We start from the raw sequence: 13,153 nt of genomic DNA on the forward strand, positions 1-13,153 counted from the left end.
GGAGACGGTCGCCTCTCGGTTCGAGACCTCATCGTGCAGGCCACGACCCGCTACCGGAAAGCTCTCGGAAAGGTGAGGAGGTCTTCGTCCATTGATGTTCGACACGTGAAAGATCATTTGTTATTCGTACCCTGTGTAACACGAACAAACGGAGGATGGAGAACGACCCCCTCCCCTCATCAACCGGGTCGCTCACCCACCCCTCCCCTCTTAGACCCAGTCGCTCACCCACCCCTCCCCTCTTAGACCCAGTCGCTCACCCACCCCTCCCCTCTTGGACCCGGTCGCTCACCTACCCCTCCCCATCCCGAACCCGGTCGCTCACCCACCCTCCCATCTTAGACCTGGTCGCTCACCCACCTTCGACCCAGTCGCTCACCCTCCTCTTTCGCTCACCTACCCTCCCCATCCCAGTCGCTCCCCCTCACCCGGTCGCTCACCCACCCCTCCCCTCTTGGACCCGGTCGCTCACCTACCCCTCCCCATCCCGAACCCGGTCGCTCACCCACCCCTCCCCTCTTGGACCCGGTCGCTCACCCACCCCTCCCCTCTTGGACCCGGTCGCTCACCCACCCCTCCCTCTTGGACCCGGTCGCTCACCCACCCCTCCCTCTTGGACCCGGTCGCTCACCCACCCCTCCCATCTTAGACCTGGTCGCTCACCCACCCTCCCTCTTCGACCCAGTCGCTCACCCACCCCTCCCTCTTGGACCCGGTCGCTCACCTACCCCTCCCCATCCCGAACCCGGTCGCTGGACCCGGTCGCTCACCCACCCTCCCTCTTGGACCCGGTCGCTCACCCACCCCTCCCCTCTTGGACCCGGTCGCTCACCCACCCCTCCCCTCTTGGACCTGGTCGCTCACCCACCCCTCCCCCATCTTGGACCCAGTCGCTCACCCACCCCTCCCCTCTTAGACCTGGTCACTCACCTACCCCTCCCCATCCCGAACCCGGTCGCTCACCCACCCCTCCCCGTTGAGCCGGGTCGCTCACCCACCCCTCCCCGTTGAGCCGGGTCGCTCACCCACCCCTCCCCGTTGAGCCGGGTCGCTCACCCACCCCTCCCCGTTGAGCCGGGTCGCTCACCCACCCCTCCCCGTTGAGCCGGGTCGCTCACCCACCCCTCCCCGTTGAGCCGGGGTGATCATGTTGTGTTTTTGGCATTGCTGTGGAGCTAAGGGTGTTTGTGGGTTGTGCGATACCTTTGAGTTTGGTGACTTTTATAACTTCAGAGTTCCGCAAAGTAATTTAAATTGGAACATTTTTATTTTTATTTTTATTTTTTGAATCGATCTGAACAATGCATGGTTGGTAAGGATAGGTCTCACCAGGAGTCAGGCTAATGTACCAATGAACACCTTTCTTGGTAATTAATAAAAAGGAGAATCCTCTGTGATCAGGCCATACCAAGCGGTGCAGATACAGCTCACTGTTTCAACAAAAAAGGTAAAATGTTTTCCCAAACAGACCTTGTGGAAAGTCACTGTGTTTCAATAATGTTATTGAGACCTTGCAAACAAAGCATTTATCCTTGAGCAGGTTTGAGATGTGCTCATCTTTTCTTTTCTTTTCTTCAACCTCTTTCAAGGGCAAGGTTCATGGAGGCGCATACACTTTGGAAATGCACAAACATGAAGCTGAAAAATCCAAACGAAAGGTTGTGACATCACTGGGTGGAGTGCACACGAGCAGTCATCCAAATAAAGATGACAGAAACAGGAGTATAGAAGAGCAGAGTTGACAAAGAAAAGGAAACTCGAGCAAAGAGCTGTGTGCTTCAATGAATGGAAGAGCGCTCGATGTACGAGAAGGCACGTTCCCCGAGGTAGATGTACAGGGTGTACAGAATGACCGCTCGGCGAAGACCTCGAGTTCGAGTTTGTTTATTGGAGGAACGTGCCGTAGTTTGCTCAGATGTTGCACGCTTTCACTCCTGTGCCATCGGACGGTTTGTCGGCTTGTCTCTGAGCCGCACGAGCCGCACATGTACATGTATGGGAATATAATCTGCTTTTCCCTCACTCATTCTGTGATTCATGAAGAGAGAGCCATTGGTTGTGTTTATCTGAAGCAAAGACCTGCAGTTTTGTTGTCTGTTCCCCCACCCGGGCAGATGGCAGATCACTGTGTTGCGGCGGTCGGGGAAGAGTCGTGGCTCAGGGGGTAGGGGAAGGGTAGAAGGGGCGAGTCTTTTTAAAACATATCGATGCATGACGTGACTGAACTCTGGGCTTTGTGGTTCATGAAACACTAACAAGGTATTTTTCCATGCTGGGATTGAAATGATGATAAGGGGCTTGGCTGGCGTGCACTTCTATACTATGGGACGTCAGAATGTGTTTCATCGGAAAGCGAAAGCTATTTGCTGGCATATTGCATCCGATGAACAAGTTTCAGGTCTTGAGTTCTTGGTAACCCTGGTGTTCCCTTGCTATGCAGAGCCGCATGGTGCAGCATGTTCCTCAATTGTTCTTGAGCTGATGGGTCACAGCAGAGGTGCAGGTGGTGTCTGAACCTCCACCTTCTCAATCTCCTCGAAGACTTTCCACATGCTGCCAGGGTTTTGTTTTTCTCCACAAGTCGATGGAAATGGGAACGCTCTGTTTTATAGACCACTTTATAACTGATTCAATCAAGTGCCACACGTATAGAAATCCTGTTGTGTTCTCATTGTTGAGTCGATTCAATCACTTCCAGGCTCTGGAGTCTCTGGATATCAAAACAATTGATGCTTCATGATGGGTTTTTTATTTATTCTAATTGTCTATCAAATGTAAACTCCTGGTGGAACAAAATGAGGGTAGAAGTCAACATGCAGTACTGACATCCGGGCAGTCGGTCAACACATGGACGCAACAAGGGGATGAAGGAACAAAATCAGGAGAAAAGGGAAGAAAACTTGGTGAGGGTGGCGGGGGATGGGGGTGGGATAGTGAGGACGGCAAAGGTCCTGGATAGTAACGGAGCATGGCATGCTGTGAAGTGGGGATGCCATCTCATCGGAGCCAATCCTTGTCCCAAGGGTAGTGAGGATGGAAAAGGTCATGTCACTTGGTAGTCAACCGTGCTGCCTTTTACCATCAGGGCCAATCCTTGTCCCAAGGTAACGAATCGATTTTATTGGAGCTGCACTCCATTGAGGGACAGCCAACAACCTCATATGTTGTGAGAGGTTGATTTGCTCAGGACTTTGCATGACTGAAGATGGCCATTCTGCAGCTGAAGTTTGAGGACAGCTTTGATGACTGTATACAGTCTTCCCAGGAGAGGTTGTATCTGTCTGTGAGGTCCAGATGGTTGAGGAGCAGAACTTGCGGTGGTAGATTGTGGGAACAGACAGGTGGCCTCGTTTGACGATACTTCTGAAGAGTCTGGATGAAAGGATGCGTTCCACGTTTTAGATCAGAATCGGATCCTTTCCTGGTCATCAGAGAGGGAAGCCATTGCTGTCGCTGTCGGTCTACCCGGGTGTGCAATTCTGTGGTTACATTTGTGCAGCGAAGGTGAAAAGTTTTTGAGACAGTCAGACCTTTGTTACCTCCGTCACTGAAGGTGAACGCAGGTTATGTTTTCACTCCCAGTCTGTCTGTCTGTGAGCACGATATCTTAAAAAGCGATGGACGGATTCGGATGGAATTTGGTGGACAGGTTGGGTGTGTGTGACACGGACAAATTAAGTAGATTTTGGTGTCGATCCGGATGCGAGAGTTATAAAAGTGATTCCTCACCATTTCGAGATTAGGACAAAATCTCAAAAAAGTTATTTACGGATTCAGACGAAACTTGGTGGACATGATGGGTTTGCGACACGGACTAATTGATTTGATTTTGGTGAAGATCTGGATCCGAGATTTTTTTTTTTTTTAATTTCTCAAGTGATTCTTTACCATTGAGAGATGGGGGCCAAAAACCATACACCGTTTTGCACAAAATTTCAAAAGGTTGTGGACGGCTTCTGACAACTCTGTGGATGAGTTGGGTTGGCGACAATATCAAGGCAATTGGATTTTGGTGCGGGTACGGATCCAGATCCGGTCGATCGGTGGGATACAAACTGTAAACTTTTCAGCCTGGCGGAGGTATGTGCTCTCCCGAGTGGCCGTTGTAGTTTTGAATGCTCTATTTGTGAAAGTATAGCATTCAAGTTTTAGCAAATGACTATCTTGGTTTAAATGATTTCAAAATCAAGGTGGAAATGTTAATCAAAGAGTTTGGGTCCAAAGGAAAGTAAAAGTGTGTTTTATTTATTGAATTGTGTATTTATTTTTTGTGGAGCGAGTATAATACGAATAAGAGGTGCAAATGATATTGCGAATCTTTTGACACCTTTTACAGGGTGTGTGCACAAACCTGTCCATAAAGCAGACTTTTGAGAGTCCAGCCTTGCTAAATGAATCTCTTGCCATTCATGAATATAATATAATAACATACAGTATGATCCCTGATCACAAGGAACTTCACTGCAGGAAGAGGATGATGATGATGATGATGATGATGATGATGAGGAGACCATTGGGCACATCAAAGCCTGTGCTGGTATTGCCAACTTGCGGTTGTTTTGCACTCTCTGGAAGATCTTTGTGGTTCTAATAATTTTTGCCCGGTCCATTAATCGTTTATTTGGCATGAATTCGGGTTTGAATCGTCACGAAACACTTGCAGTGTTCAGTTGTTATTTGCAAACTTTGCCTTGGGTTTGATGATTTGATGATTGATCAATTTGATATCACCGAGCGGTAAAAGTATGTTTGTTTAGAGACCTTCTTTGTCATTCCTCTGGTGGTTTATAAAATATTTTTATTAATTTTTTCTTCATATTTCCGTCATGGTTGCCAAACGGTTTGTAGTCGAGCAACCACATGATGTACATTGTCCTGCCAAAATAAAATGAACGCCCTGATGGTAAACAAATGTCACTTTAAATAAACTGTGATGGGAGCACAATTAAATGGAGACAACATATATATATATATATATATATATATATATATATATATATATATATATATATATATATATATATATATATATATATATATATATATATATATATATATACACACACTCGGTGTACAAAACATGAGGAACACCTGCTCTTTCCATGAAATAGACTGATCAGGTGAAAGCTTTGATCCCTCATTGATTGCACCTGTTAAATCCACTTCGCTCAGTGTAGATGAAGGCAAGGAGACAGGTTCAAGAAGGATTTTAAAGCCTTTAGAGTTTAGACGATTGAGACGTGGATTGTGTTTGTGTGCCATTCAGAGGGTGAATGGGCAAGACAAAAGATGTAAGTGCCTTTGGACGGGGTATGATAGTAGGTGCCAGGAACACCGGTTTGAGTATGTCAAGAACTGCGAAGCTGCTGGGGTTTTCACACTCAACAGTTTCCCGTGTGTATCAAGAATGGTCCACCACCCAAAGGACATCCAGCCAGTGGTTGAAAACGGCTCATTGATGAAAGGGCTGAAGAGTTGTGGAGCGCCTTCAAGACCACCGTCCTTGATGTTGCCGGTGGATGCCTTGGAGCTCACCGCAGGGCAAAGAAGAATTTTGTCTCTCAAGGGACACTGGATACCATTGACCAGAGTCACAGGGCCAGGCTGAATGGCAGAGCTGAGCTGTTCAGGGAGCTGAAGCATAAAACTGTACGTGCACTGAGGGTGGACAAGGAGGCCTATGTGCGAGGAATCTGTGAGGGGTGAGAGCATCACCTGTGGACAGGTGATTCTCGTCCCGCTTACAGGGGAATTCGCACATTACGTTCATCCAAGCCCATCCCTCGGAGCACTGCAGTTCGAGCAGAGAGTGGTAGGCTCTTGACAGAGGAGTCTGAAGTGAAGGCCCGCTGGGCCGGTTACTTTGAGCGGTTGTACCCGGTTGATCCACCAGCTGTCGAGTTGGACGTCAAGGGTGTTACAATCCCTGTTGTTGACCCTCGAATCAACTGTGGTCCACCTTCGCTTGTGGAAACACGGGCTGCGGTGAACCAGTTGAAACGGGGCAAAGCTCCAGGGATCTGTGGCATCCATGCCGAACTTCTCAAGGCTGGTGGAAATGCTGCACTCGCGTCGTTGCATGCAGTTTTGTGCTCTGCCTGGAACACAGGCATCATCCCAACTGACTGGAAGAGGGGCCTTGTTGTCCCTCTCTGGAAAGGGAAGGGTGATCGCCAAGACTGCAACAACTACCGAGGGGTGACGCTGCTCTCAGTGCAGGGTAAGGTCTTTGCTCGGATAATTCTTGATAGGGTTCGCCACCATCTGCTTGAGCACCAGCGTCCAGAGCAGTCAGGCTTTACACCAAAGAGGTCAACGATTGACCGTATCCTTGCTCTTCGTGTCCTCACCGAACACAGACGAGAGTTTCGGCAGGGGCTGCTTGCAGCCTATGTTGATCTCTGTAAAGCGTTCGATTCAGTGAATCAGGATGTCCTCTGGAGGATTCTTGGTCTTCGTGGGGTGCCAACAAAACTGATCGATCTGATGTCTGAACTCTACTCTGGTACTGAGAGTGCTGTGAAGTGTGGTGGTACCATCTCTGGCTTATTTCAGTTGTTACTGGAGTTCGTCAGGGGTGTGTACTTGCCCCCACACTTTTCAGCACTTGTGTGGACTGGATTCTAGGGAGGATGTCGGAGAGATCAAGCTGCGGTGCATCATTTGGGAATGTCAAGATCTCGGACATTGATTTTGCAGATGATGCAGTCATCTTTGCGGAGACTTTAGACACCCTTTTGGGGGCCCTCGAGGTGCTGAATGAGGAGTCAGAGCCGTTGGGATTACGGGTTTTTTGGGTCAAAACTAAGATCCAGGCTTTCGGTGACATCTTGGATGCTGCTGTCCTGTCTTTGTCTGTTTGTCGTGAGGATGTTGAGCTCGTGGAAAGATTCACTTACCTTGGCAGTGATATTCATGTCTCTGCTGGCTGTGAGTCCGAGGTCAATAGACGTCTGGGTCGGGCCTGGGGAGTCATGGATTCACTGGATCATGGGGTGTGGCGCTGCCGGTACTTGTGCGGGAGGACGAAAGTCCGAGTCTTCAGGTCCTTGGTACTTCCAGTCTTGCTCTATGGATGCGAGACTTGGACTCTGACCAAGGATCTGAGATGGAGACTTAATTCCTTTGGTACCAGGTCTCTTCGGAGAATCCTTGGCTATCGCTGGTCGGATTTTGTTTCCAACGAGCGGTTGCTGAGAGAGACTCGGATGAGATTTGTTACCTGCATAGTCCGTGAGCGTCAGTTGCGGCTGTATGGACATGTGGCTCGTTTTCCTGACGCTGATCCTGCTCACCAGATTCTCTCAGCGGGGGAGTCTCATGAGTGGAGGAGGCCAGTGGGCTGACCACGTGCCTCGTGGTTGCAGCAGGTTGACCATCATCTCAAGGAGATGGGGATGGGCCTGGCATCTGCCTGGGGGATGGCCAGACGGAGGCCCCTGGAGTACCGGCGGAAAGTGGACGCAGCGATGCGCTGTTCTGGCACATGCTCCCATACCTGACCTGACCACCCAAAGGTCATCCAGCCAGTGGTCGAAAACGGCTCATTGATGAAAGAGGCCAAAGGAGGCTAACACAAATTGTGCAGAGCAACAGACGGGCTACAGTTAGTCATCTGACGATCCAGAACGACATTGGTGCTGAAAGATCCATAAAATAATGCACAACTCATCATACCTCAACACAAATGGGGTAATGGCAGCCGATGAACGTGGATTTCCACTTCTTCCAGCAAAAAACAAGAACCTGTGGTCGAAGTGGGCTGAGGAACAAAAACACCGGTCACTGCAGGATCGGAAAAACATTGCCTGGTCTAATGAATCCCGGTTCCTTGCTGTTTCATGCTGATGGGAGGACGAGGGTGGAGAAAACCACATGAGTACATGTATCCATCATGGTGTGTGTCAACATTGCAGGCTGGTGGTGGTGGTGTGATGGTGTGGGGTGTGTTTTCATGGGACACATTGTGCCCGTTGATTAAAGTGGAGCAACGTTTGAATGCCACAGGATATCTGAACATCATTGCCAATCAGATCCATCCCTTCATGGCAGCAGCGTATCCATCTGCTAATGCATTTCTTCAGCAGGATCATGCCCCATGCCACAAGGCTAGGATTGTTCACGAATGGTTCCACAAACACGACAGTGAATTCAGCTTCCTGCAGTGACCTGCCCAGTCACCGGATCTCAATCCAATTGGCCATCTGTGGGATGAGATGGAACGAGCTATTCGGAGTAGAGATCCACTATCAGCCAACTTTGACACAACTGTGGGAAGTGTTGGAGTCAACATGGGGCCAACATCCCTGTGGAACAAACATCTTGTGGAGTTCATGCTCCAACGAATTGAGGCTGTTCTGAGAGCAAAAGGGGGTTAAACTCAATATTAGGAAGGTGTTCTGAATATTCTGTTCTTGCATATGGCAGCTTGGCTGCTGGGTAGCTATCATTTATTGGACGCACGGCTGTGCCGCTGATGCTGTGCCCCTATACCAGTTCACTGGTACACATTTTGCTGACCTCGGAAGGATGACAGGCTGAGTTGACCCCACCTGGTGTTCGGTGGCCAACGGGGCTTGATCTCAGGATCAAGGATCGAGGATCTCAGGATCGAGGATCCGAAGACAGTCACCCTCGTCGCTAAGGCAACACCAGGCTTACTTGTACACTGAATGTATGTATAATATTCCTTGCTGCTAGTATCTCCTCCATCATCCTATGCTGATTGAACCTGTGAAGGCCTTAAATCGCTGATTTCCTGTACATCTCTCGACAGCCTGATACAGATTTTGCCGAATGTGGAATACATTTTGTTGCAACTCTTGGATATTACTTGCTTTCCCGTAGCCTCTTATCTGTGTGTTTGTCGGCATGCTCGTCAGGACTCAGTTGTGCCCAGGCAAGAACCTACAATCCACTCCACGTCTCCTAGGTAGAGGGGATGTTGGACATTGGCACATTGGGTGCGGGGGGGGGAGGGGGGAGGGTGTCTGTGGGTTCAGCGAGCTCAAGCCCCCTTCCTTGGCTCAAATATGGGAGAAATTGTCCGACTGGATCGGTACTACTGTCAGTGCATCGCAGCACACACGTCTTCGTACAGACTGCGATTGTCACACTAACACTCACCCTGTGCCTTTGTTTTGAAATTTAATTTTTTTTGTGGACCTCTGCTACTTATACCTTCCTGCAGTCAATGCTTTCTTTATTGCAGAATGAAGACTTAGCTTTGTATTTTATATGCAGTTTCAGGTTATTTAATTTTTTTCCTATTGTTTTTATAAGTACAGTATCGCCATTTCATTAATAATGCAATATTTTGAAAAAAAAAAAATCCCCAGAATGGTGTAACCTGTGCTCACGTATTTTGTTGAGTGTGGCATCACGAATCTCAGCATGTTATGGTACAGTAGAAGTAAAAGTTTTGTACATTGTTCATTTTTAGCTCACCTGGAATGTACCGTAGTTCTGGGGAGCTTATGGGATGGCGCGTCGTCCGTTCATCAGTCTGTCCGTCCATAAACACTTGCAACTTCTTCTCTAAAACTGCTGATGGGATTGTGACCAAACATGGCTGAAATGATACGTCTTTGGTATGTTGCAACTGAAGTTTGTTCATGGCGTTTAAAAAAGTCTGCATCTAAGGGGGTTTACCGGGGGTCAAAGTGGGTCGGTCCAGCTTTGAACCTTCCCGTCCCCCCACCCCCCCCAAAAAGTATTTGCTTTCTTCTCAGAAACTACACACACAATTCCGATGAAACTTGACCACAACCTTCATCACCCGTGATGTACCAAAGTTTGTTTACAACATTAAAAAAAAAAAAAACCGTGGCGAAAACATTTGTTTATTGGTACATTTTGCTTATTCCGTCCCATGTTGACTTCCTCCTCAGTATCATTATTCTACCAGGTGAGTGCCCACAGGTAATGCCACAATTTTTTTTTATTATTGCAGTTTATTTTAAATCTGATTTTTTAAAACTTTTTTTTTTATTCTATCTTGGTTTGTTGGATGCTGTCGTCCTGCTACTCTGGAGAAGGAAACTTGTCGTATGCATTTTGGTGAGTTAGACGAGTTGCATTTAGAGTGCTGGCTTAGGTTATGCAGAGCCTTCCTGTTTCCATCATTGACAACACCTTGGTTGAGCTCTTGGATCCACTTTGCTGCCAATTTAGTTTACACCAGAGCTTCTCACTGCAGGCCCATTAACACTGAAACTGCTGACTTCGCATTCTCAAAATTGGATTTCCCCCTCTTTGCTGCCCTTGTTTTTTTTTTCTGCCCATGGAGTAAATGTGACTTGGAGGAAGAGATTGAGAGTACTTTGGCTGTTGCCATTTTAACACCCACCTGTTGACATTTGTTTGGAAAGCTGTTAATTATGTTGGTGCCTCTCACTACAGCACACAGCCACAAGTCCTTCCCCACCATTCCCTCTTTCTTGGAGAGTCGACCAGCCCTTTTGGATTGTGCCATCGGTTCATTTGTTCAGACATCGTGACTGTTATCCCTGCGATATTCAAACACGATGGAGGCACCCAAGTTTGTGGGTGGAAGCCGCCACAAACGTTGGCTTTAGGCAAACGAAAACCATTAGTGTCCTCATGGCAAAGTATGGCGGTGTGTCATTTGTGTGGGTTCCAGGCTTGTGTTTACAAATTGTTTGTTTCATGGAAAACTCCCTGTGAACCCAGATTGTGCCTTTTCCTTTTCCTTTTCCTTTGAGTTGTTTAACTGGCGGAGTTTTATGAAGTGAGGTACTCGATGTAATTTAGAAACTTTCTCTGTTTGCACACAATCTTTCAATTCCTTCTAAATTGTATTTTATCACTGATTACTTTTAAATTAGGTGAAATAAGGACAGGAGTGTGGTGGCTCGTGTATATATATATATATATATATATATATATATATATATATATATATATATATATATAGATATAGATATGTGCTTCCACATTGTGTAAGCATACGAACCGTGCTTCCCCATTGTCTTGGGGTCACTGATTTTTAATTTATTTATTTTCATTTTTTTTTCATTTATGAATACTGTATTTTAATTTACGATGCTTTCCGACAGTTGTATGATTTTATTAATTTTTTTTTCCTGGTGTATTGGCTTCAATAGCCATCGGCACACAAAATTACTGTGCTTCCCCATTGTCTCGGGTCACTCGCCTGCAATTTTTATTTTATTTATTTTATTATATATTTATATATATATATATATTTTTTTTCCAGTGTACCGGCTTCGATGTCCATCGGCACACACAATTTCAGCTTTCAACGTCATTTGGAAGGTACCAATCGTTAATATCAGTCAGTCAGTGGTTATAAGGATATATATATATATATATATATATATATATATATATATATATATATATATATATATATATATATATATATATATATATATATATATATACACGGACCGGGCGTAGTGGCATGCGCCTGTAATCCGGCTACTTGGAGGCTTTGGTTGGAGGATCACTTGAGGATGGGCGCTCTGCGCTGAGCTGAGCTATAAGAATGTGTAGGGCAGCCCGGAATCATGGCGAAACCCAATCGTTATCCCTCTGTCATAAGAGGCGACTCGGGTTGCGTCAGGAAGGGCATCCGGCGTAAAACGAAGCCAAATCAGAATGCGGATCATCATGGATGATCCACTGTGGCGACCCCTAACGGGAGCAGCCGAAAGGAGAACAATATATATATATATATATATATATATATATATATATTTTATATATATTTTTTATATATATATATACATACATACACACGGGTGGAGTGTGCTTTCACATTGAAAGCAATAACGAACCGTGCTTTCCCCTTTGTCTCAGGTCGCTTACCTGCATTTAATATTCTATTTATTTACGGATGCTTTCCAACGGTTCTGTGATCCCCCCTCCCCCGGTGTATTTCCTTTATGAGTGTCTACAGCAGGGGTTCCCAAACTTGAAACTCCCCCCTCAAAATTTCAGTTTTTGAGGGGGGGGGGTGTTTCATGTAAAAAGCATTTTCTCTGACAATTTTTATCATAGGTACCAGTATCATTTGGGTTATGAGGCAAATGTGATTTCAAATTTTGGGTCATGGACAAAAAAAGTTTGGGAACCACTGGTCTACAGAGTCAATATGATCCAACTTGCACATCTGACTTACAAATTTCTCCACTGCTTCAATATTTTCTTGTGTAATGTTCTCTTCATTTTTTTATACAAGCATATACTAGGCCATTGGGACATACTAATTACTAATGTGCTTGTTAAGGCCCGGTTACACGTTGATGTTTTAGCCAGCGATGGCAACGTATTAAAATGTATGTAAAACGCTGGCTTACGTTGAACTTTTGATGTTTTTTTTTAAAGATTCGGACGTATTCATAGTGACTTGGTCTTATGTATAACGCATTGGTAACGGACACAGAACGTTTCGTTGTGTTATAGATAACTTATACCAACGAATGCTGAACCTGTTGTCGGCCTACACAACCGATGCCCAACGATAGTCTAACTTAGGCATAGCGCGTTGCACGCATCGCCGACGATGTCGTGACGTAGCCTATTAAAAGGCTGACGCACAACGATTCGAATCATAACTGCCGTAGAAATGGAAGTGACAACATCGCGGTCACACCTTGGCGATCTTGCCAGCGTATGCCGACCTAAGAAAAATGTGTCTAAAACGTTGGGGCACGTCAAATACGGTATGAGTAAGTTTGGTATACGTGAGTACAATGCTAAAGTACGCTATCATACGTCGTAGTAAGTAGAGTACGTCAAGAAATTTTAAACATGTTCAAAATTTTACGACGTACTCGGCGTATGACACACGTTCCGCATGCGATGGGGATAAGTTGTACACACGATATGTGGACGCTTACACACGTCCACAAACGCTACTTATAAGCTACTCATAAGTCGAAACACGTCGCGGTAATGTCTTTTTTACGCGAAACTTATTTCTAACCTATATTTGACGTGCTTTGAACCAATTCTTTACGTAGTCCCAACACACATCGACGTATGTAGACGTATTCCAATGACGTCTTCCGGTCGACAAAAAAAAAATAAATTAATGTGTTTCTAACTTACAACTGCCATATAAAGACGTGTTCCCAGCGGTTTTGGGAATTGGTATATAAAAATG

The 13,153-nt window shown here is 46.2% G+C and overlaps 1 protein-coding gene across 3 annotated transcripts in view; it reads left to right on the forward strand.

The window, feature by feature from the left end:
* LOC147028892 (partitioning defective 3 homolog) overlaps window positions 1–13,153 on the forward strand; it is a 336,652-nt gene that overhangs the window by 413 nt on the left and 323,086 nt on the right. For all 3 annotated transcript variants that reach the window (XM_085879726.1, XM_085879725.1, XM_085879727.1), the window contains exon 1: window positions 1–72. This exon is cut by the window's left edge. In XM_085879726.1, coding sequence (XP_085735852.1) covers window positions 1–72 — 72 coding nt within the window. The remainder of the gene's footprint in view (window positions 73–13,153) is intronic.

The sequence above is a fragment of the Eptatretus burgeri genome, chromosome 4 (genome assembly GCF_056783735.1).
Source record: "Eptatretus burgeri isolate ZD-2024b chromosome 4, Ebu_testis_v1, whole genome shotgun sequence".
NCBI classification, from domain to species: domain Eukaryota; kingdom Metazoa; phylum Chordata; class Myxini; order Myxiniformes; family Myxinidae; genus Eptatretus; species Eptatretus burgeri.